Genomic DNA, 25,785 nt, shown 5'->3' with positions numbered 1-25,785 from the left:
GAGGAGTTTTTCTTTTTTCTTTCCATTTGATTAATTCTCCAAAGTATATTTTATGAGTTGGTGCTTAATTATCTCAGAGATTTAGATTACAGTTTTTATTTCAAGCAACCTAATTTGGTGGATGAAGAACACAAGAGTACGATTCTAATCAATCTCCCTTGAGGCTTCTTAAAATAACACTGGCTGATGACTACTGGTGAGATAGCAAGCTATTCTCTCCTCGCCAGCTGCATGCATCTTCCTGAAGTATTTGCTGGAATACCAGTGACAAACCATAACAACATAAAGGAAGTAAATATAGCTCAGCTTACACCTCACTGAAAAATACATCTAATCTACTTTTTGTCACTCCGATCACACCTAGCTGTAATGATTTCCAAATGCTATGGCCTATTACCAGCGGCTTCCCCGCAGAAGTAACATCAATCCACAGAATGGTTTTAAGGCAAAGGCACTCTTTCAGCAGCCTACAAGAACTACCAGAGAATTTAATAAAGTAGGCCACTTGCTGGAGGCGCGAGCATACTAGTCAAATTCACCAAGCTAAGAAAACACCCTGGTCAAGCACAAAATCCTAGAAGTCACTGAACAGCATTCTGCCTGCTGCCTTTGTCAACTTTTAATTATGTCATATTAGCAGCGAACTGCCAAGACAGATAGCACACAGCATGTCTGGATACAGCCTATTTTTAGCCTGCAATTCAATCGGCACTCTTACAATGGCTGGGATTAAAGCCCCAAGACAGCCAAGTTACTGTATATAGGCCAGTGCAATTACATGTTGAAACATGCTGAGAAAACGTGATCATGAGCTACAGTCAGCGTGGTGAGGAGCAGCACTAGGAAGCTGCTTACTGTGCGCTAGCAAATGTATTTATCAGCAGAGCCCATGCTTGTATCTCGCCTGTCTCGATTAAGAGCCCACAAAGCAAAACATTAAAACAAATGACAGCTTTACTCCACCTCCTTTCAATATGATCTAGTGCTTATGACAGGCAGATAACATTTTGGCAACCTTGAAAAATCAATATCCTTTTACCTTCACTGGCAGCTGTTCAGATGACTTAGCTTTGCCAACACTGAAGTAGCCCACTTCAGTCCTGCCCTGAAAACGCTACCAAGGAGGAGATGAGCGTCCTCGTCCTGCAAGATCCTTAATTTCTGTGCTGAGGTAGCAGTTACAGGACTTGTACTTAAACAGCTTTTACGAGGATGCTTCGAAATACCTGTCCGTCATATGACTGAGGAATAAAAATATTGCAAAATTTCTTTTATTCTAGCCACCCAGTATGTTTTTATAGCATTTTTAATTAACAGTTAACACTTGAATGTAAACTCTTAATCTCTATGAGACATTTTTTCAGGCCTTTACTCTGCACCTATACAGACTTAAAGAAAAAAAATAAGGTTGTTGTTACATACAGCCTGCTGTCGCATGTCTGACTATACAGACAGCTTTAGATTTCAGACTTAAGTCCTGATGTTTCGAGACTATGAAAACAGACCAAAAAAATTAATGACATAAAAATGTAATCACTTATCCTCTACAATATATCTAAATACTATACCAAATAGTAACAAGTTTCACACACTAAAACTGCAGCTAAGCGCTAACCAATGAAGTGCCTAAGGGTAACTATTTCATCACCAGCTTCCAAAGACAAATAATCTTTTAAATTTTGTTTTTGGTAGAGTTTCTGAAAACTAGTCTAAACCGTTTTCCTGTTCACCATCTCTGCAGAGATACTTGTTTTTAAAACAGACCCTTTGATGAGACAAGAGGGGTTACAAGAACACGTAAATCTTCTGAAGACTTTCAAGTTCAACAGACTTATAAACTAAGGCACATCTAGTTACCAAAGAAAGAATATTTGCATCTTGAGATAGCTGTGGTCCTTACAGTAAGCTTCCACGTTTCAAACTTACTTCAGTATATTGTTTCTTGAAGGATGCTACGCTAGAATCAGAGGGGCTGTGTGCCAGTGGGGTCCTTTGGTCAGATCCACAAGGTGCTGAGTGTAAGGAGACGCACCTGAAGTACTTCTACACGAACGCACGCAGTATGAGGAATAAAATGGATGAGCTAGAAGTCCTGGCCCAGTCCCGCAACTACGACATCATCGGCATAAGTGAAACCTGGTGGGATGAGTCCTGTGACTGGGGTGTTGCGATAGATGGTTACAGGCTCTTCAGGAGGGACAGGCAGGGTAGGCGAGGTGGTGGGGTGGCGATGTATGTGAAGCAGGGGCTGGACTGTGGGGAACTTCAGGTCGGCAATGGCAAAGTTGAGAGCCTCTGGGTAAGGATCAAGGGACGAACGAATAAAGGGGATGTCGTTGTGGGAGTCTATTACAGACCGCCTGGCCAGGACGATAGCGCCGATAAATTATTCTTTACAGAACTAAGAGAGGCCTCGAGATTAACTCCCCTTGTCCTTATGGGGGACTTCAACTTGCCAGACATTAACTGGGAGTGCCACACGGCTGACACGAGCAAGTCCAGGAGGTTCATGAAGCACCTAGATGGTAACTTCTTGGTGCAGGTGCTAACGGAGCCAGCTAGGAAAGGTGCCCTCCTAGACCTGTTGCTAGAAAACAGAGAGGGTCTGGTGGGAGATGTGGTGATTGGTGGCCGCCTCGGTCATAGCGACCAAGAAGTGGTTGAGTTCAAAATTTACGGTGACAGAAGGAAAAGTGCCACCAAAACCTCATCCCTAGATATGGGGAAAGCAGACTTCAGGCTGCTCAGGGAACTAGTCAGCAAGGTCCCCTGGGAAACTGCTCTTGAAGGCCTCGATGTCCACCAGTGCTGGTCACTCTTTAAGCGATGCCTCCTAGAAGCACAAGATCAGGCAATTCCTAAATATCGCAAGTCAGGCAGGCGGGGCAGGAGGCCGGCGTGGCTGACCAGGAACATTCTAATGGAGATTAGGCGGAAACAGAGAGTGTTTCGCTACTGGAAGGAGGGCCAGGTGTCATGGAAAGAATACAGGGATGCTGTTCGTGTTTGTAGGGAGAAAGTTCGTGTGGCCAAAGCACACCTAGAGTTGAAGCTGGCTGTGTCTGTGAGAGAAAATAAAAAGGGTTTTTTTAGATATGTGAATGGAAAAAGGGGACTAAAGAATACATAGGGCCGCTCCTTGATAGGGAAGGTCTCCTCACAGACGATGACGTAGGCAAAGCAGAGACGCTTAACGCCTTCTTTGCCTCTGTCTTCAATGCCGATGATGGGCTTCGGGACCCAGGGTGCCCTGAGCTGGAGGACCGGGACGGTGGGGATGACAAACTCCCAACTGACCCTGAACGTGTGCGGGATTTGCTACTCCACCTGGATCCCTACAAGTCCATGGGTCCAGATGGGATTCATCCCCGGGTGCTGAAAGAGCTGGCGGATGTCATCGCGGAACCTCTATCAATTATTTTTCAACGATCCTGGGAATTTGGAGAGGTCCCGGTAGACTGGAAGCTGGCAAATGCTGTGCCGATTTTCAAGAAGGGTCAGAAAGAAGACCCTAGCAATTACAGGCCTGTCAGTCTCACGTCAGTGCCTGGTAAAATCATGGAGAAGTTGGTTCTCGGACTTATTGAGGCGCACCTGGGGGACAAAGCAGTCATTGGTCCCAGCCAGCATGGGTTTGTGAAGCGTAGGTCCTGCCTAACTAACCTGATTTCCTTTTATGATAAGATCACCCGTATGGTGGACCAAGGGAAACCAGCTGATGTGATTTTTTTGGACTTCAGCAAGGCTTTTGACACGGTTTCCCATAGGATCCTACTGGACAAAATGTCCACCATACAGCTAAATAAAAACATCATACGATGGGTGAGCAATTGGCTAACGGGCAGGGCCCAAAGGGTTATGGTAAATGGAGCTGCGTCAGGCTGGCGGGCGGTCACCAGTGGGGTCCCTCAAGGCTCCATTTTAGGGCCGGTACTTTTCAATATTTTTATAAATGATCTGGATGTAGGAATAGAGGGTATTTTGAGCAAGTTTGCTGATGACACCAAACTTGGAGGAGTTGTGGACTCAAATGAGGGCGTAAAGGCCTTGCAGAGGGATCTGGACAGGTTGGAGAGCTGGGCGATCACCAACCGCGTGAAGTTCAATAAGAGCAAGTGCCGGGTCCTGCACCTGGGACGGGGAAACCCTGGCTGCATGTACAGACTGGGCAATGAGACGCTGGAGAGCAGCCTAGAAGAGAGGGATCTGGGGGTCGTGGTAGACAGCAAGTTGAATATGAGCCAGCAGTGTGCCCTGGCAGCCAGGAGGGCCAACCGTGTCCTGGGGTGCATCAAGCACGGCATCGCTAGTAGGTCAAGGGAGGTGATTGTCCCGCTCTACTCTGCGCTGGTGCGGCCTCACCTCGAGTACTGTGTGCAGTTCTGGGCACCACAGTATAAAAAGGACATGAAACTGTTGGAAAGTGTCCAGAGGAGGGCTACGAAGATGGTGAAAGGCCTGGAGGGGAAGACGTACGAGGAACGGCTGAGGTCACTGGGCCTGTTCAGCCTGGAGAAGAGGAGGCTGAGGGGAGACCTCATCGCAGTCTACAACTTCCTCGTAAGGGGGTGTCAAGAGGCAGGAGACCTTTTCTCCATTAACACTAGTGACAGGACCCGCGGGAACGGGGTTAAGCTGAGGCAGGGGAAGTTTAGGCTTGACATCAGGAGGGGGTTCTTCACAGAGAGGGTGGTTGCACACTGGAACAGGCTCCCCAGGGAAGTGGTCACTGCACCGAGCCTGTCTGAATTTAAGAAGAGATTGGACTGTGCACTTAGGCACACGGTCTGAACTTTTGGGTAGACCTGTGCGGTGTCGAGAGTTGGACTTGATGATCCTTAAGGGTCCCTTCCAACTCAGGATATTCTATGATTCTATGATTCTATGCTTTTTTGAGTGTGGATCACTTCTCCTCAGCAAGTGAAATAAAGCATCAGGAAAACCAACTCTGAATACTCCAAGTACAGAAAAGCAAAGATAATGGCATACCCTAAGACTGGCACCATTTCACATATGTAAGTGTGGTAGCTTCCCCCCCCCCCCCCCCATATATCAAACCCAAGTAGAAGTTCACCGTGAAAACAGGAATCCCCAAAAGTGTAATTCAGTAACATGTGAACTGAGAAAGAGCCCAAGTCTGGGAAACTATTATGTTTTCTTTGCCTTCCTGAAAACCAGAATTTTCTTCCCCCTCCCTATGCACATCCAGCTTTATCAGAAAGATAACCTCTTCTCCTTCCTAAACTAAAATTCAGCCTAGAGGAAGCTTCTTAACTACAACGCACGTGAAACATAAAAACACCCAAATGAAGAGTAAACCTACCGCACAACAGATGAAACAACTACAGCACACAAGTTCACTAATTAACAAGGCTGAAAAAGCAACAACTGAACTCAGCATCTAACACGCTGCAATCTACAAGGCAGGTATGCTAAATTTAAATGCTTTGCTTTTAATGCATTTTAATTACTCAAACTCCCTATTCCGTTCAAAAACGTGAAAAGGGGACAAAAGCAAACACAGTGAGGAACGTTACAATATAAAATGAAAGGTGCATAGGACAGGAGAGGAGTGCTTGAGTCACAAGCAAACAAGGCAACATCTACCAAATCCAGACAACTTACACTTCTTTCTGCCTTGTACAGCCACAAGAAAAAACGTCTCGTGTATTACAATAAAACCAGAACAAGAAATTCAGTGAAGTAACAGCCTTTGAACTGTGACTGGTAATGATCATTACAATATATGAATCATTTAGACTACTAACAGATTAAATCTGACACGTCTGCCTGAATTAAAATACCTTGTTTTACTTACACCCCACCTTTTCACCCATTAATAAAACTGTATACCTTACTTGGCGTTGCTGAAGAGTTAGGGGCCCTCTACACTTATAAAAGAAGTTTAACTCAGGTGGTAGCATAATACAAATTACTTGAAAAAAAATAACGATGAGAACAAGAACAAAAAGCGTAGACTGAAAAGCACAAATAGTGTTATTTGCCCTCCAGTACCTCTTTTTGCTCAGACATAGGACGCCTCAGAGTACAGGAAAATGTTTCTCCCCACTGTTGGCGATTCCCCCTTCTTCTCCAGCTGCTCATTGCCTTTAATTGCCCAGCCCCTGCAGGATTGCTGCACCACACAGGTGCAAGAAATAAAGCTCACTAGGCATCCTTAATTCTCTGCCTGGGCCTACATCATACAGAGGGCTACAAATTTTTGCAGGCAAACTCCCTCACAACACCAGAGATGGGGTGGTGGGGATAAAATACATAAATATTTGGATGTGGAGCCAAAGGTCACCCTTCAGGCGCAGCAGCTGCAGTATGGTAATAAACACGGGGTAGACAAAAAATGCCAATTTTTTCTGAAAGACTGCTGTTTACCACACAGCTAGAAAGGTGCCATCCCCGGTGCTCTGAAGAAAATTCAGAACTGCTGTTCTGCCCTCAAAAACCAGGCACAGGTCCCTGTTCAGCATTTCACTAGCACAAATGAGTTTCCTGCTGGTGTCCTGATTGCATGCTCTGCCATTAATGCTCTTTCCCTGCAAACTCTGCTGTAAAATAGCCTCACGATAATGGCAACAGGACACATGCTTTCATTTAGCCTTACCTTGCACATGACCCTTAGATGGGCAACCAAGGTAGCCAAATTATGGCTTACAGCTTCCGCCTTTGCCAGTCCTCAAAATGTGCCAGGTGGTTCACAAAGACTATGCTGAGCAGCCCCACCAGGCAGGGGCCAAGAACTTGATCTTCTCATTGCTCATAACAGAGCCAGCAAAAAAAAACCACTACAGCTTGCTATGTACATCGAGGTGCTTGAGTGAGTCCGGAGAAGGGCGACGAAGCTGGTGAGGGGCCTGGAGAACAAGTCCTACGAGGAGCGGCTGAGGGAGCTGGGCTTGTTCAGCCTGGAGAAGAGGAGGCTCAGAGGCGACCTTATCGCTCTTTATAGGTACCTCAAGGGAGACTGTAGCGAGGTGGGGGTTGGCCTGTTCTCCCACGTGCCTGGTGACAGGACGAGGGGGAATGGGCTTAAGTTGAGCCAGGGGAGTTTTAGGTCTGGATGTTTGGAAGAACTTCTTTACCAAATGGGTTGTTAGAGATTGGACTGGGCTGCCCAGGGAAGTGGTGGAGTCACCATCCCTGGAGGTCTTCAAAAGACGTTTAGATGTAGAGCTTGGGGATATGGTTTAGTGGGGACTGCTAGCGTTAGGTCGGAGGTTGGACTCGATGATCTTGAGGTCTCTTCCAACCTAGAAATTCTGTGATTCTCTACAAGAGGAACAGTGTATTGCTTTGTCGGTATCAATACAGTTAAAAGCAATACAACAACTTTCCCTACACAAAGCACAAGAAATGATTTGTTATTTTTATGGCTTAAGGCCATAAAGCTTCACTCATACGCATTAGAATACATACCTGGCATGATTTTGTATTACAGCTTGTTTATTTGTGCAGCTCTTTCTCATCTTCACAACACCAAGAGTTTAACTGGTAGTGATCACAAGGCACCACCGAGTCCAGTTTTTTCAAGTTTATGTATTTTGTCTTAAGAACACTCTAGAAAAATGACTCAAGGGAGATTCAGTCATCCCACTCATTGCTATACAACCTACTGAGCACTGCCGTGTAAGATGATGACTGATATTACCAAGAGACTAATAATAACGCTCTGGAGCCCCCAGCACAAGATGGATGTGGAGCTGACAGAGCAGGTCCAGAGGAGGGCCACAAAGATGATCAAGGGGCTGGAGCTCCTCTCCTGTGAAGAGCTGGGGCTGTTCAGCCTGCAGAAGAGAAGGCTCTGGGGTGACCTCATTGCAACCTTTCAGCACTTGAAGGGGACTTATAAAAAAAAAAAAAAGATGGAGAACAACTCTTTGCTCTATCAGATAATGACAGGGCAAGGGGGAATGGTTTTAAACTAAATTTAGACCAGAAGTGAGTAGGAAATTCTTCAGAGGGTGGTGAGGCACTGGCACAGGCTGCCCAGAGAAGCTGTGGGTGCCCCATCCCTGGAGGTGCTCAAGGCCAGGCTGGATGGGGCTTTGGGCAGCCTGGTCTGGTGGGAGGTGTCCCTGCCCATGGCAGGGGGGTGGAACTGAGTGATCTTTAAGGTCCTTTCCAACCCAGGCCATGATTCTGTGATCTTCACTGTATGAGGAATGACACACAGTGAGTCTATCAGCTTATGTCATACAGGAGAATTTTAAATAAAGTCTTTGTTTAGCAACAGTGATTGGTCATCCAGGATCAAAAGTAAGAGCTTTCCAGACTTTGTAATTCAGGTGAATATTGTACTCACAAAACAGGCTGAGGGTCAGTTTAGTAGTACAACTACTAAAGTCACTCAGTTATACTGTAAGTAAAAGTAAAGGTCATCTAAGCTTTTTTTTTTTTTTTTTTTTTAAGCATTCTTAAAACTATGGGAATGATAGAATTACTTCTTACGTGTTTGGAATTGGAAACTGCAATGCATTTTTTAACATGTATGTGTTAAGCTGATGACATGTGGAGGGTGAACTTTTAAGTCTCACTCACCTTCACTTCAATAATTTCACGTGCCAGGTGGTTGCAGATGTTTCAAGGGAGCTGAGCCTACCAGAGTGCTCCCTGCTACTTTTGTCCCAACTTGTTCCTCTGCTAAAAATATGCAACAACATTCCTTGCTGTCTTCTTAATAACCGTAATACAATATAAAGTTAATATGAATATAATGCAATCCAGGTGGTGTGGAAAGTGATGACAGAGTTGTAGTAGCTGGCACCCTTTCCCGAGCCCATACCGAAGCAGTATCCTATCCTCGCAAACAGGCACAGCCTCCCGGAGAACTGTACACTACAGAAGGTGCACAGCCCCTGCCCAGACCCCTTGCAGCCACCGAAAAACACAAGATGTTTGCTGAAGGAGCAGAGGTCCTAACCTGAATTAACCTGGCTGAATTCCAGGCAGGATGACTGCATGTTTCTGAAGCTCCGCGTAGGTACCAGCTTCCCTTCCAGTCGGGGTGTTTCCGTGAACCTTTCAGACTGATGCTGCAAAGAGTTGTGGATGTTTAAACAGCCAAGAGGACTTTAAACATGAGAGCACTGCCACAGGTGATAACGTGATGGATGGGCAACTTAATGCCTGCTGGCCTTACAACAGGGCAGTGCACACAGCAATACTCCTCCTCACAGCCACGCACGCCCGATCAGACAAAGAAAAGGGGCTCTGATTTAGACCCTAATTGCTTAGAAAGCGGGATGGCTGTGAAAGCACAGGCAAGAGAAAACTGTTCCAAAAAGTTTTGAAAAGTCTTGTTCTTATTTGGGACAACACAGGATGAGGAAGAGACTTCAGCACAGCAAGTCCCATGTCTTTCCCTGACCATTCCTCCACAGACACAGACTGATGTCGTCTTAGTCTCTTGATAACTGAAGCCATCAGCAATCCTCACAGAGCACTTCCAGAAGAGTCTGGAAGAAAGGATGCATCTACAAGTTTAGAAAGACAAGTTTTAGATCTTGCAAGGGAGAAGCATCAAGTTGAGACCTTCAAGCTTGCAGACAGGTCTGCTCCGCTGCTTTTACAACCCACTTCTCAAGCCCAAACCAAACAACTAAACTGAACTGAAACCAAACTGAACTACGACGTGTCCAAGCTACAACTTATCCAATGAATCTTGCAAGAACTTCAATGACATTAAACTGCCTGAGAAAAAAAATCCAGCATCTTACAGTTAATTCATACATGCTTCGCCTCTGTGAAGACCCGTACTGCAGGAGAAAGCAAGCTGCCAGAGCCTGAGCAGCTTTTCACGTCTGTGCTTCTGAGTATGTTTATGCTCCTGCAGAGCAGCATGGTTCATAAAGGGCTCTGATGCGGTCCATGCTCTCAAGTTGAAAGACAGAGCCTGATTTTACCTCGTTTGCCCTTGTAAATGCTTCCCCAGGAAATTCACACATACATGACCCCTCCAGGGTCAATCCCTTGAAGTACAAGATTTTGCGAACTACAGAAATACTTGGTTAAATCCAGAAAACGCTAAAACCTGTTGGAAATAACTGCTCTATTAAATCCCCTCTTCTCTAGAGGGATGAGAAAGGGCTGATGTTCACCGGCCTCAGGGAGAATTTGAAAGACCCAAGCATCTCGACAGCCCTTGACGAACACATTCCTCAACCACACCATCACAGTCCTTTACAGCGATACCTGCAGACATCAGCCAGTTTCCCTTGCCTGTGGGTCCATTTTCCAAGGTTCAACACTGTTGCAGACTCTGCCTTCTATTCTTTACCTCCTGGGAGAAGCATAATGGCCAACCCCAACACCCTTTCTTCAGAGAACAGCAGCTTTATTTACCCCAGCATCCAGCAGGATCAGGATCCAAACCAAAATTTTTATCCTTCTGCTTAGCCTCTATGCTTCAAGGTATTTGATGCCGCTATGCTTCAAGGAAACCTAGGGAAAAGGAGCAAGTTTATACGTTTTTTTGCTCTCAGAAAACCAGGATGCTGACTCCTGGCATTGAGTTCAGTGCCAGGGCTGAGCCCCACACCAGGACACGACAGTCCCTGCTATCAGCTTGCACCACGCCATGCCCCAGGCTCAGCCGGGGCTTTTAATCTAGGGTTAAATCACAGCACTTAAAGGTGGAAGTCTGGACGGCTGCTTTATGAATGAAACTGCCCGAGCCCTGTAGCACTGACTGGATTTATTTCCTCATACCACTATTTCTTAAATGACGCCGCTCCTGCTTACAAATTCTTGGAAGAGAAGTTGCCTCAACTTTTTTCAGGGGGAACGGGAGGTCAAACCCATAATCCTCGTGGCATTTTATCTTCCTCCTTTCCACCATGACAACCAGCACACCACACGCACCATGAGATTTCTTGGTTTTCCGCTGTTGTACAAAGTATTTCAATTACATTGTTTTTATAAATTAAACAGTGTGATTTCCTATACTACTACCAACATGTATTTCTTCTGTCCTAACACTGAGCAGTATGGTCGGGATGTGAAAACGAAATATGGGTAACACACTCAGCATGCTGTAATTATGTGAATAAGTTCAGAAGATCTCTAAAAAAAGCATACCACTTGACATTGGCCATGTATATATATCCACTCTCCTGAATGACCCTGTGTCAGCAAGTCAGAGGTATCAAGTAACTCAAAGCAATTCAAAACCAACAAACCCAAAGCACCGAATTAGATTCAAAGAACATGATTGGCACGGGGCCCAAGCCACAAATTTAGATCCAGTTCTGAATTTTCCCAAGGTTCACCGAAATGGGCAAAAGGGACATCTGAATTCAGAGTCCGGACTGGATCCAGTTCTCATTAATACCACGGACAGTGAGAAAGAGAGACATAAAATACTCTGAAACTATGTGGCAAAATAGCACCTTTGGCAACCAAACCAACACGAGCAACACATGAAAACTCGGTAGCATGGCTTAGTTTCTCAACAAGAACTTTTAGACACAGCCAGAAATAGTATGACAGAATTTGTGGCACTCAATTGCACCTCCATGAGTCACCATATCTGTGAAAGCCCCTATCAAGGCATCGTAAACCTCACGGGACACAGCAGGCAAATGTTCCTGGAGGCAGCACCCCACGGGATTCAGTTCAGCACATAACCCTGGGAACACCTACCGGGTGCACGAGGCAGGGATGGATGCAACACCACGCACGGTGAGCTGCTTCATCCAAAGGTACGGCCGTAGGGAAAGGCATGTGCACACAGAGAAGCAAGAAAAAATGGGGAGAGGGAGGAGGTTACAATCAGACACCTAAATCCAAAGGGAAAAAAAGGATTGCAGAATCCTTTCCTCTTCAGCTTTCCCTGCTGCAGTGCTTCACCTCATCCACGTCCACCCCATCCCAGCCAGTGCTCCCAGATCGTAGCCATCCAGCTTCAGTGCACTCTTCCATGAGGATCCAAAGGCACTGCCAGACACTGTAGTCTCAGAAGACACTTTACAGTTCTAGACCTGCTTCCAAACTCAAATGTATTTGTAAGTTTACACAGAAGAAGAAACACACCTCTTGATTTCATACGCTGGCTTTATTTCCAAAGAACTGAATTGCTGTTTGGAGCCAAACTATGACATTTGTTGGTTGCAAAAAAAGCTAATAACGTGATTCTTTAGCAGCTCAGTACGTCAAAGGCTTTTTCATTTGAATTTTAGGACGGATTCTTAATAATTTATTATAATGTGCAGTTTACAGTGACTTGAAATACACAAGTTATTTTCTTATTAGCTATAAAAATACCGTTGTCACCACCAATTACAACCCCACAAAGTCACACACACGCACACAGACGTACGAAGTGGTGATCTGAAGGCACCTCGCTTCCAAACAAAAGTATCAGTCAAAGTATCTAAGTCAAAATGTGATAACTTAAAAACTGATGATAGGAAGAAAGCATCGATCATTCACCTGCAGGACTCGTTGGCAAGAAGGCCAACAGCTTAGAAGATTTCAGGATGATTTAGACATCAGCGTTACTACCCGTTTCAGCTATACGCGCCTGTGTCTGTTTCAAGATATTTCACGCTAGTCACCATCAAGACACCAAATGGAGTTAATCCATTAACTTACTGATTTGCAAAGTCATTAATTAATCAATCAAGCCTCAAATACATCAAGCTGAACTGACAACTGAGCTTCAAGATGCACTCTGCTTTGACAGATGCATTCCTCTGAGATCAGGGCAAACCTGAGGACACAACTGGGGCAATGTCCTGCTGGGTCAACTGACGTGGTGACCTCCTCAAGACCCAGTGAATACAGTCTGAAGGAAAAGCTACAGAAAAAGATATCCCCGCCACCATAAGCAGAAGTGGAAAGCCTTTCCTTAAGAAGTGACACAAACCAGTGGGTTTACAAAACCACATACACAAGGTCTAATGATGAACACCGCATGGCTGCTCTAACAGCAAGTGCACACACAGAATTAAGCTTTACGTACATCTAGTAAAGGTAAACAAGTCTAATCAACTTTTTTTTTTCCCCTAGTAAAAGCTAAGGGAACGCCAAGAGACACAATTAAGGCACCCCAGAAACAGGCCCTGACTCTACAAGCACAAAGGTAACTTTAACCACATAAGCAGATTCCCACGAGCCTACCCATAATTAAACCAGCAGAAACAAATGTTTGCAATAGCCAGAGCCTCACATTAACAAGCCACCAGGATGGTGCTGCCTCTAGCCCAGCAGCTAGCTTTCAGTAGCACCTCGAGGGACTTCTGCCATCTTTCATCCGAAGCCTGTAAGTCCACTCTCCAAACACGAAGTAAACTTCAGAAACACGCTGCATGCTGAAATGCAGGCAGGAGATAAATGTATGGAAACGATCCTGAATTTGGGGTGGCTCCTAAAACACAAAAACCTTGTTTTTTTTTGGCTAGTAAAGAGTTATAAAAAAAAAAAATGCAAGGCAGCATTGAATGGATAGTAAAAGCAAAACACAACACAGTGGAATCCTCTTGGAAATGAGGCTGAATTAGCTGTAAATTCAGATAAAAACGATCTTTTTATTCCCTTTATTAGGTGTCAGAATCTGCCCTGTCCTTCTTTTAATTAGCTCTGACTCCGAAAAAAGCCTCCCTTGGAAACAATGGGACCAGGCTCTGAATGAGGGACTACTGAGCACATGAAAACAGCATTGACCCAGAGCACCGCGAGCTCCCAAAGTTTTTGTGCGTTAGGCAGCGCTCTGCTCTCTGGATGCTGTATCCTTGGCAACTATTATGCACGAAACTGTTCTACAAATGCAAAACTTCTGTCTGCTCCCAGAGCTTTTCTCCGCAATACTTTTATTGGGCTTTGGATATCCTTACACCGAGGGGCACACGCAGCCAGCCTTTTGTCATCCTCCGGCAGGCTCCCAAGGGGAAGACGCAGCGCAACAAGTGATGTTCAGAGCACATTTTCCTCCCACTTCATCAGAGAAGCACATAAAAGTTTTACAACTTTTGTTGTCTTGGGGGGGAAGAAAGAAATGAAAGAAGGGCACATCTTTGCCTTTTTTTTTATTTTTTTTCCTCCAGCACACCCTGCAGAACCAGCGTGCGGATGCAAGGTCGATAGGGAAAGATGTTATTAATCCGCTAATTGATGGCGTTGCCGCAAAACCTGAAAAATTCAAGGGTGATGGCTGGTTTGGAGGGCAGGATTGAGGCTGCCAGCAGGTAGCAGGCAGCAAGGTGAGAGCTGACAGCGGCTGCCACCAGCACCAGCCTGCAGCCCTGCACCCAGCACAGCCCCTGCAGCAGCCGCCGGGCCCGCAGAGCCCCACAGAGCCCCACAGAGCCCTGCCACCCCCAAACCATCCTCTTTAGCTGCCAGAGGCACCCCACAGAGTCATTTTGGGGCATTTTGTGGTGCTCCCCGTCCCCGCCGCGCTGCCTTACCTTGTGCGGGGCGCGGAGCAGGCGGTGCACGCCGGGCAGCTGTGTGCCGAGGGGGATGTCCTGGCGGAAGGTGTAGAGGGGCGGCCGGGTGGGCTCGGGGAAATTGGTGCTGTTGAAGGGGTCGGTGTCGTCCAGGAACTGCACCCGGCAGAGCAGCGTGGCCATGGCTGGGCGCTGCCTGCCCGGCTCCCCGCCCGCCCTCCCGCCCGCCTCACAGCCGCCGCCGCGCCCCGGGGAGCCGGCCCATGGCCCCTTCCCCGCCGGGAGACGGAGTGCGGCAGCGCTTCGGGCCGGCAGGCGAGGAGGAGGAGGAGGAGATGGAGGAGGAGGAGAAGGAGGAGGAGAAGGAGGAGCCGCGGGCAGAGCTCCCCCGTGCCCGGCCGCAGCGCGCTGAGGGGGCAGCGGGGCTGCCGCGGGCAGCGCAGGGCGGCGAGCTCCCCCCCGCGGCCGCTGCCTCAAGGATCGTGGCCGGCCCCTTCCTCCTCCTCCTCCTCTTCCTCCTCCTCCTCCTTGTCCTCCTCCTCGCCCTTCTTCGCCACCCGGGATCCCCCAAGCCGAGGGAGAAGGGGAAGGGGGGGTCTCCTGGCTCGCCCCCCCCCCCCTCCCCGGAGAGGGGCTGCAAATGGCCGGGGGCAGCTGGTGGCCCGGTCAACCCAGTCGGCTGTGGGGGGTGCTGATGCGGGTGAAGAGGGGAAAATGGAAATAATGCCTGCTTTGCTACCGAGTAATGGGAACCGGCTTGCAGCCTGGGCGTCAAGTGTGTCTGGTGGATTTCTCAGGATGTATACAAACCCCCTCCCTGTAATTACTGGGGTTGTTATATAGATATCGGGGGGTTATTTGGCATATCAGCCAACACACACCCCACGCTGTATCCCCCACACCCCCAATAGACAAATCTTAAAAAAAAAATGCTTTGTATTGTGCCCTTTTTTCCATCACGCTGGCCTGTTTCAGGGAAAGGACTGAGCTGAGCACCCGGCGTGCACACACCGAATGGCAGCCTCCTCCTTGAGCCTTCTGCGTGTGCCCAAATCGCTCTGCAGCCCTGCCTGTGGGGAACGTGCCCTGCTCCCTGCTCTTCTTTCCTACAGGCACAGGCAGCAGGAGAAGGGACCTGAAGCAAGCTGCAGGCCAGGCAAGGAGGATCTCACAGCACCAGAGGACAACTGGCTGCGTTTCCAGGCACTGAGCATGGGCCTGATGTCTGTCAGCACTCCTGGGTGCGCCGAGCTTTATGGCCGTGATCCACCACTGCCTGCCTTTTCGTCCTTCGTGCCGGGGGCTGCAGGACGGGAACTGGACTGCTGTGAGGAATTGGGGGGATTTGTCACAGAAACGAAGCGTCTTGAGCAAGAAAGCGAGACCTCTAGGTCGTAATATACAGATGAAGCAACTGTTTCCTGCCCAAAATGATTACTGGGTTGGGAATATTTGTCAGCCCCAGGACGAAAGGGGATTTCTGCATGCATGCAGTCTGACCCACTGGTTCTGATATTCTCAGGAGTGACTTGTCATGATTTGTTTTTGCCTACAGTTATGCATATTTTCAGGAAAGAGCACACAGATGACTAAAATCAACAAATATTTAAAACTCAGGACCTAGTTTGCTGTTTCAGAACTTTCACAGCCAATGTGTTACACGCTTCTTTTTCTTCTTCCTCCTCATCTTGGGCAAGAAAAAGGGCATATGGGTCGTCTCACCCCATTTCTCATTACTGCCTCTCTCTTTTGATCCTCAAGCACCATCAAAAGCTACATTCAGTGAAGTCTTGGTTTTGAGTTTCTTACCCAAGCAATTTAAAATTCCTATTTTAAGAAAATATATTTTTGCATCTGCTTTAGTACTGTATATTTAGATTCTGGATAAAACCATATTAAAGCATATCTGTCTGCTTATATATGTTGTGTTTTTCTGTCACAATGTAAAGCCAAGATTAACCAGCATATTTAGTTTTTGTTAATCATAATTTACTCAAGTGCCATTTATATTAAACTTTAATTTTCATAAGACAAATCAGTGCATTTGCTGCTAATCTGTGATCAATACTGGGTGATGTAAGATTGCCCTTCATTGGATTAATCTGGAATTTTACTGAATTAATATGTGGCACTTATCTTGTTACAGAGGCATTAATACTTGGAGGACAATTTTAGATAAATCACAGAATCCAAGATTTTATATAGTGTCTATGTGACAGCATCAGCTATCTTTCCTCCAATACCAGAACACAAAAGCAAGGGGTGAATACAGTCCTTGTAGCCAATAGAAATCAAATGGTTCAACATCAAAACAGCTAGCCACAGACTATAAATCACATAAGGAAGAATTAGACATTGCATGTCATGATCTTCAGTTGTATTTCCAGATACAAAGTGGCCAGTGGAGATGCTTCATATGGCCAGACTGCTGGAAAAGAGAGAACGCAAACATGAAGGGATCCTGAATTGGCCAAAGCTTTGAGTCACGTCTACCTATACCTTTTCCTTATTGTAAATGTCTCAAAAACACTGACAAGAACGGTGTATGTGGTTGTCTCACTGCATTTCTCTTCACAGAAGATAAGGTCTTCTCAGGGGGAGAGACTGTTTTTCTTGCTCATGCTGAACAAAATCAGCCGGGGCATTCAGAACCTCTGGGGAAGCCTCAGCAAAGTCCAGGCTGCGGTCCCTACACCTTTGGAAGTATCATGGAAGAGCGAGTCCCCTTTTTGGGGCAGGCAACCAAGGCAAACTCCATTACTTGCTGACCTTGGGGTCCCCAAGTGCATCTCACAAGCACTTTCCAAAACAATAAAGCTTGTGCATGATCAAATGGAGTTCACAGTTCTAAGCTCCCGAGCTCTTATTACAAAAGCATAAGAGGGAAATCCTTCATGCGCGCACATTCTTTTAGGAATGAAACATAACTTAGGAGTTTTCATTCAGGGCTGATTTATTCTTCTTAACTCATCCCATTATTGGCATTTCTTAAAAATACACTGTTGAATGAGTTAAAATGGTGTGTCAAGCTTAACTTTGAATTTCATTATTGTTGAAACCTGAATGTTAAAATAACACGTTTTTTTTTGTCTTTAATTTCCTCTTTTTTATTAAAAAATAAAAAAATATATGTTTGATGGAAAGTTATTGAAAGCATGTTCCGTAATCCAAGGACCACCCTGAACCAACGTTAATAGGTTTTTCAGCAGATACATCTTTTTTTTTAAAAAAAAAGGTGCAAGGTATCTAAGCAACTGGAGTAGCTCCACAGGAATATTAGTTTCTCCAGTATATTATCATGTCAATACAGATCTAGAATGCATGATTGCTAAATTATAACATGAGCATATGAAACAAATGTTTCTTCCACTTCTTATTCTCTTTCTGTTGGACAAATGGAACTGCTCTCCAAATTTCATTTTTCAACTTCAAGCTGACTTTAGTTGTGGGAGAACAAAAGTAATTTTAACTTCCATGATTTATTCACTTAACATTAATAAAGCTGAAAAAAAGCAGTCTATTTGGTAATGGTAATCAAAATGGGCTTGTAAACCACTGGAATTAAAGTGCGCTAATGAAAGTGCTGACAGATCCTTTACTGTAGTGATGGGAATAGTATTTCTGCGTTATCCGCACTATAATCTATAAATAAAACTTAGTTCTCTTACTGAAGTGTGGAAATGATTTATTGTCATTGTTAAAGTGGACAGGCAAATAACATAACACACTTTTCAAAATATGGAGTGTAAGTGAAATCTAGTCTGTCATGAGACCAAGAATAATACTGTGGATTTCAGCTTCCTTCATCCACGGATCTCAAAGCACTTTGTTATCATTAAATTTTGCCTGCTTATTCTCACCCTACAGATGGGGAAACTGAGGAGTGGTAGTTCAGGGATACAATACTAATATGATTTTTTATTTTATTTTATTTTTTATTTTATTTTATTTTACAGAAAGTGTTCTGGTTGCAATGGGTTTCATATGACTGAATCACAGAAAATATATAATAAGATATAAGGGGAATAATAAAGAAAACTAATAGAAAATTTCTTATTTGGGAGGTAAGGACTTGTAATGGTCCAGAAGTTTGTCAGTGGTCTTAATCAAGCTTTAACTGCTGCACAACACATACAAAATCAGTCGGTTGTTACTGAAAATTGTTCTCATGTCATAGCTGTCTAATAACGTAAAGGATGCAATAGTCTATATTACTAAAAATGGCTAATACTGTATTTTGGTGGTGAAGATGAGTTCATGGTGTACATTTCCAAAATCACTGGGCCGTAGATACCTGAATATCCTGCACAAACTGGGAAAAACCAACTGCTGTATTTTTCCATGGATCATGCTGTTGCAGGATGTTGGAACCCGCTGGATGTTCTGACAGTGGTGCCATGGCGTTCCCTGTCCCCTCTGCAACTTCTTCCCCTTAGGTAGCCAATTCGGGAAGATATTGCCACTGATGAAAGGGTGGAAAAAATAAGGTTTGTGTGATGGGCACATTGCACAGTGCCATTTCATACAGCACACTTGCAGTCTCTCACAGGACTCCTGCCTCCTTGAGCCCATAGGCAAGGGAGTTTAATTCATATGCACAGGCATTTTATTTCACTTTCACTGTTTCATGCTCAAGGCCTTCTCCTGCTGTAATCACTGCATGCTACTTAAGCCCTGTTCTGTTGACAGAGCTAATTTCCTCAAGAGATTTCCTCCAGTGCTCAGGACTATAACAGATGAATGCTTCACAACTATTTATTAATACACATTCACAGCACTCCTCTGCAGGGTGGAAGTAATTTTACCCCCATTTTATGGATGGAGTGTTACCAGACAAAATGGAGACAAAGTCAAAAGTAACCACCACGGCTGTCTGCCCAAGTCCAGGCTGCCTGTGACTGGAGTTCAAAACCTTGACGAACACGGCACGTTAAAAGTGTAGCTGCCAGCAACTTCAGCTTAGGCTGGATGGATGCTCTGCAAATGACACCAGCCTGTGAAGAAAAGAAGGAAATGCACTCATCAAGACTCTGAAAAAGTCATTGTAACTAATTTTATCATTGTACTCACGTTTTTTTATAGGGGCATTTACAGGGCTTACTTATAAGGTCCTCTTGCCTGATTCTTCAAGTCACTGGATTCATTCACCTATTAGTTCCTCAAAAAATGAGGGGGTGGGTGAGCTTAGAGAAACTGCCCTCCTCTGCTGGACAGTCCTGATTTTTCCTCGGAAAGCATGTGACATACAAAGTTGTAAAGTAAAATGTATTCTGAAAATAATTAATTCTGCATCCGTTAAAGCATGTATATGTGTTCACAGCCATTTTCTCTGATTCTAAAGGGAATGAGTCCTGCTGTTTACTCATTAACCTCAGACCAAGGACTGTCTATGCTTCATCAAGTTCCAGTTAATTGTAACTGCTCAAGCTCTCAAGCTTGTGGATGTCAGTGAGGCCACAAAGGTAGCTAAGGTATCTTAAGGACATAGATGAGACACAATGGGAACAAAAAAGCATCCCTTAAGACCTATTTTTTACCATTTGTAATGTACGAAGCCAGAACCACATGGGATTTTTGAATGACGGATGATTCTCCAGAGCTGGCTACTAAAATCACAGTCAACTAACATACAGATCAAAATCCTCTTCTTTCATCACTATCATAGAATGCCTTGTGTTGAAAGGGACCTCAGAGGTCACCTAGTTCCAAACCCCCTGCCATAGGCAGGGATGCCACCCACTAGATCAGAGTGCCCAGGGTCTCATCCAACCTGGCCTTGAACACCTCCAGGGATGGGGCATCCAAAGTTTCTCTGGGCAACCTGTGCCAGTGCCTCACCAGCTTCTGAATGAAGAATTTCCTTCTAACCTCTAATCTAAATCTCCCCTCTTTTAGTTTAAAACCATTCCCCCTTGTCCTGTCATTGACTGACTGAGCAAGAAGAACACTATGTTGTGTTCTTTATGGATTTCCTGACCATTTTCCATTATCTTCCTTTAACAAATGAGAAGCCTGGTGGGTTCCTCCTGACAACATGAATGTTGCCACTTTCCTGTAACTGTCTAATGAGGATGAGGTTGCACGGCTTGGACAGTATGGTGAGGGTCACAGGACAGACCTCAGAACCTACAGCTCGTGCTTAGATGGAGGGACTACTCAATCAATGCTGAAGTGCTGGAAAGAAAACCTGCTAGGGAGCAGAGGGGAGACTGCAGAGTTTGCTGCAACTCAGAAAGTCACTGAATTGGCTGCAGAGAAAACTGGAAGCAAGGTCTGATTCCACGCTGCAAGAGCATTCTTGGAAGAGTTGGCTATAAACATTTCCTCACTTTCAGTTTACTGAAAATATATTATATGTGGAAATATATAATATACATATATAATGATCTGAATTATCTTAAAAATAATGATATAATGAGATCTTACCATAACACTCAGCTAATTGGCCTTTCTTGGAAAGTGCAAGACATCGAGACACTGACATTGACTACATTTACTGGTGTATGTGGTTTAGTGACTAACAAGGCTTACATTTCTTTGCAAGGAAATTATATTTTCAGATGGAATCCGTGTCACTCGTTTTAACTTTCTTTAAAGGAACATGGTTCTAAGCCAAAAAATCTTGTGTTTCATACCCGTTTGTCCAAAGAGTTTCTGTTATTTAAGGACTAACGAGAAGAAGAAATGGGAATGAAGGAGCATACAGGAATGCTGTAGCCATCGTTACCTTTTTGTTTTCTTTTTTTTTTTTTCCTCCAGTCTACATCAGACAAGACACAAGCAAGAAGGACATTTAAGAGCCAACAGCAGGGAGTGTGATAGCCATTTGCTAGTATATTTTTTAAGCATATTCTAATATAAGTAAGAACAGCCTTTTCTTGAGGGAAATGGCAACTGTTTTGAAGCTTGAATTTGCTTTAATTTCTATCTTACCATCAGCACTAACCTACTGAATAGGTACTTGTTACACATCTCGTTATGTTTCACAACTAGTGTAGTAGTGAGCTTTGTCTTGGTGACTTCCATAAGATAAACTTTGGAGGAAAAAAGCACCTTGTAATTTCGTAATAGGTATCCACTTTGCATTGTGGATGCTCACTTAGTGCAAATTGATCTAGAAAATATGAAAGTTAAAACAAACATGTTTCAAGGGAAAAGTGTTTATGGGAAAAGACGACAAATGCTCGAACACGTGCTTGATAGTTTATCTGTCTTTATGTCAACAAAATGAGCTCCTGCAGGGATTTAAAACTTGTTTTCATGGTCAGACTTCTGCATCCTATGTCAGTTAGCAGGTAATTATCATACTACTTAAAATGTGTTTTTCCCAGTCAGCGTGTACACATACAAGTGTATTCCAAGCTTTAACCAAAAATAAATATTTGTAGTTTGAAGAAACAGGGGGGAGTGTTCATGTCAATTAATATAAACATTTGGAGTGACTTGAGATAATCCAGCATTATTTACCTTGACGTAAAAAGTCCCGTGCTGATATAAACATCCTCAGTGCAAAATTACTTGTTACTAATTTTGCAAACACAAGATTATAAACAATTTGGGGGAACAGTTAAATCAGCAGAATATTAGTCTTATCCAGTGACCAATACTACCTATCCCAGAGTGGAGAGCAAGAGACTTCATTGTAAGAAATTGCAAAGTAATTCATGCATACAATTTCTGTGATAATCCTTATTTACAGATGGTTTTGTATACTCCACAACAGTTCTGGCTGTAAATTTTCTTCTTTATGGACTTTCCCGAGTTCAGATGTTCTTATCAGTGTAAACATTCACTCCTTTCTTGAGTGCCAGCATCTACGTGACCTCACCACTGTCTCACAGCACTGAGTTCAACAGGCTAAATATGTATTTTTAAAGCATTCCTTCCACTTGGAATGCCCCTATTTTCAATTTTCTGGAAGGCTTGTATTACAAGATAACTGTATGGATCTCAATACTTATTTTTTTTCCTTTTCACAGCACTCATTGTTTTAAATAGTTCTATCAATTTATTTTTCATTTTACACTTCCTCTGTAATATGAACACATCTAATATTTTCCTCCTCTTTTCACATGGCAGTTTTACATTCCTCTGCTATTTTTTAATCCATCTCTGAACGTGCTGTATTTTTGGTTTACATTTTTAGGAGAGGGCTGATGAATATTGGACAGGGAATTGTAGGAGAAAAGAGAAACTATCTCCATAAAGCCATTGTAATATTTTCTGTATTAGTTTTCATCCCATTCTTTATGCTTCCAAATATTTTTATTTATATATATATTTTTGCCTTTCAGGCCCCTGGTGTACACAGAGCAGGAGTCTCATCTAACTCTTCGCAGTAAAATCATGATATTTTCCTGGAATGGGCACAATAATATAAAACCTAATAAGAAAATGTACCAGATGCATACTGATTATTCCAATGTATAGCAGATACACATTACATATTTTCAGGTTTCTGAAAAGTTTGTCAGAAAGACTAGTCTTACCTCATCTCTCTTGTGTAAATCAGTATGAATGTAAATTTGATCATAAATATTTGTATGCATAAGCAAACAGACCTCGTGCAGATCCCATGCTTATGGGAACAATTAAATCTCTCTCTTGGGCTGCAGGTGTCTATCTGGATTTTTGATAATTTACAAAATATTCCTGATTAGGATTCTAGGTTAAAATCTGTTTAAGAGCTGAATGGGACAAGAATCCTGTTGCCTTCAGACCAGTGAGCTGGTTTCTGTTTTGCTAATTTATAAAGTTTTCTACCTGGGTTGTAGCCTGAGTTTGTGTCTTGCATGTCAGAAAATGCCTTGAAGGACCATGAAGGCATCCCTAGGTGCTCCAGAAGGAGAGAAACCCGCTCCACTGGTTAAAGCTTGCAGGCCCAATCCCTGGACCTGTGCCACTTGACACCAGTCACTAAGGAGTTTGCCTTTCAATTTTACTTTTCAGCTTAGTCCTCTGGACTTGCACTAAGTGATAAAGAAAACAAGCGAGTAGAAACCCCACAGAGAGGTTGCTTGTCTGTCTCCTTGAACTGTTAGGTAAAGAAGGAAAGAGGCCACACTTCAACAGCTTCCTCAGGTGGATTTGTAGTGCCAGATGGTCCCAACAAACAGGCTCTTCTCTGAGTGTTCAGCCACAGCCCTCACCTAGGACAGGCAGTGGCACAAGGACAGACATCTTCCTCCTCACCTTGGGCAGGGATTCAGTATTAGAAAGCTTTTAAAACATTGACTTTTTTTACTTTTTTTTTTTTTTTTTTTTTTGCACTGGGTGTCTTTTATTCTAGTGAACTACAGAGGCTTTGAAACAAACACGGGGCTAAGGCTTGCAACACCAGTCATACCAAAACTCGTCTCCTAACAAGAAAGAGTGATAAAATCTAACCCAGCTGAGCACTTCACATGCACAGAAGATCTCACTTGTGAAAATGACATCTGATATTTATAATACACTGATGGAATTTTTAATCCATAAAAGAACCCCTCCTGGAGAAGCTGTCTCTTCAGTTCATTGTAATCCTAAAATTCTTCTGGATACTGGTATATCCAGCTTAACACTTAAACTGCTAATTCAGGAGGCACTAAAACCTGTACTTTAATGTAACATGATTTCCTCCTTTCTGTTTTAGGAAGACAGAGGACACTTTCTCCTTATCATGAAACAGTATTTTACAAAATAATTTATGAACTGATTCTCAATTAATATGGCAAACGTCCTCTGATTGGAAGGATGATCTCCTTTGCATCAAAGTGCTGCCCTCTGCTTGTTACTGCTCCGTTGTACAAAGGCAATTCACAGTCTTATCTCTATGAAAAGCTTTCAGTCTGATTTCCCCCCCTTAACTGCTGAGCACTGCTGGAACAGTGCAGATAACCTGTAGATCTCTGCTGAGATAAGGAGCAGCAAGGGGAATTTTTGCTCAAGGCCTCTGTGTTCAAACAGACTCAGGCAGCTCCTACTAAACCATTTAATCAAGATTCAGAACATGACCTTGCCCTACCTCTCCTTTCAAGCCCCTGTGTAAGTCATGTTAGGCTGCAAGTATTGAAAGTTCATGAGGCTGCAGCCAGAATAAGACATGCAGGAATATGGATGAAGCACAGATGGTAGAGGAGGACAGCAGACAGCTTTCCTGATAGAAAGATAGTGGGTCCGCAATGATGTTCAGCTGGGACCTAGATAAAGAGGAGGAAAGTCCTGATTCCCATGGGGATACACGAATCTGGCTTATAGACAGTCTACCATTCAGCAAGAAGCTGCTCCTTCCCAGCTCTGCATCAGCAGTAGAGGCGACCCCAACATCTCCACTCCCTGCACCATACACTGCTGGGGTCTGGTCATTCCCAGAGTTACCCAGATGATGAAATATGGCACTTGCACAGCGCCCAGGTTTAATGTGAATTAGTACGTTGCCAGGGAGGAAAGTCCTGGATAGGCCAGGTGGTTGATAAAGGGCTGCCTGACATTCAGCAGTTCAGGCTGCAGAATCAGCGACAGTCCTTTCCAGCTCTTTGAACTAGTCTGAATCTGGTTATCTACTTTGATTTTAAAAATCCTTGAGATATCACAGACATCCTTCCCTTCTTTCTGTCCTCATTTTAACTTGAACTGGCTATGTACCAAAAATCAAAGCAACAGTCAAAAATCTGTGAAGGACTAGTACTGCAGAAATCTGTGTCTATGGTGAGGGGAAAAGGAGGGACAGGCAGCAACACAGCATACAACCCCCTAATAATACACACTTCATTTCCTTCTCAGAGGTGAGACTGGAATTCATACCTGCAACATTAACTACCATTTTGTTCTGTGGTATTCAGATTAATAGATAGTCCATATTTTGGTTTCTAGTAGTCAAAAACAGCTTAGAATTCTTTCATTGATGTGGCCATATTCGTTCCAAACCCAGGCATGACTGCAAAAAAAGCACAAAAGCACATTATGATGATTTTATTATGTAAAAAGGTTGCTTTCTTTTTTTTATGGCACACTCTCAGATCCATGTTCAAGGGAGATTTGCAATCAGATTCCATGACAGCAGAGTTCAGCCTCAAAAGAAAAACAAACAATTGTGAAACCCTGCTAAGAGTTACCTCGTCAGAAAGCTCCAGCAAAGCAAAGAACATCTTGAATATTTAGGTAAAAGTAACGCAACCTCAACAATAATATCAGTGTATGGATACACATTGTTATTTTGAAACAGGCAATTATGATTTATGACCAATAAATTATTGTGCTTGCCCTGTACTGTTTCTAAATCAAGGTTTAATGCAGCTGATAATTCTCAAGACAGAATCAATACTTTTGAATTTAAAAGTACGACAAAACTGATGCATCATGTTAAAGCAATTAGAGAATCCATTGCACTCAGCTATAAAGCATG

General features: G+C 44.0%; 2 protein-coding genes across 12 annotated transcripts in view; both read right to left on the bottom strand.

Annotated features, from left to right (window-relative positions):
- Positions 1-14,642, bottom strand: part of FHOD3 (formin homology 2 domain containing 3) — a 394,706-nt gene extending 380,064 nt beyond the window's left edge. For 5 of the 9 annotated variants that reach the window (XM_084510270.1, XM_084510271.1, XM_084510272.1 and 2 more), the window contains exon 1: positions 14,421-14,637. In XM_084510270.1, coding sequence (XP_084366396.1) covers positions 14,421-14,585 — 165 coding nt within the window. In that variant the 5' untranslated portion in view covers positions 14,586-14,637. Of the gene's footprint in view, positions 1-14,420 lie in introns of all 9 variants that reach the window. The other 4 variants (XM_084510277.1, XM_084510278.1, XM_084510276.1 and 1 more) reach the window with 3 other exon arrangements.
- A 3,789-nt stretch (positions 14,643-18,431) lies between these two features.
- LOC311430910 (uncharacterized protein) overlaps positions 18,432-25,785 on the bottom strand; it is a 36,525-nt gene continuing 29,171 nt past the window's right edge. The window contains exons 8-9 of one of the 3 annotated variants that reach the window (XM_084507860.1): positions 25,185-25,317; positions 18,432-19,396 (exon numbers count right to left, since the gene is read on the bottom strand). In XM_084507860.1, the coding sequence (XP_084363986.1) occupies positions 25,257-25,317 (61 nt within the window). In that variant the 3' untranslated portion in view covers positions 18,432-19,396; positions 25,185-25,256. Of the gene's footprint in view, positions 19,397-25,184; positions 25,318-25,785 lie in introns of those variants that run through there. The other 2 variants (XM_084507861.1, XM_084507863.1) reach the window with 2 other exon arrangements.

This window comes from Aythya ferina (genome assembly GCF_964211825.1).
Source record: "Aythya ferina genome assembly, chromosome: 2".
NCBI classification, from domain to species: Eukaryota; Metazoa; Chordata; class Aves; order Anseriformes; family Anatidae; genus Aythya; species Aythya ferina.
This window is presented reverse-complemented; position numbering and strand designations above follow the sequence as displayed.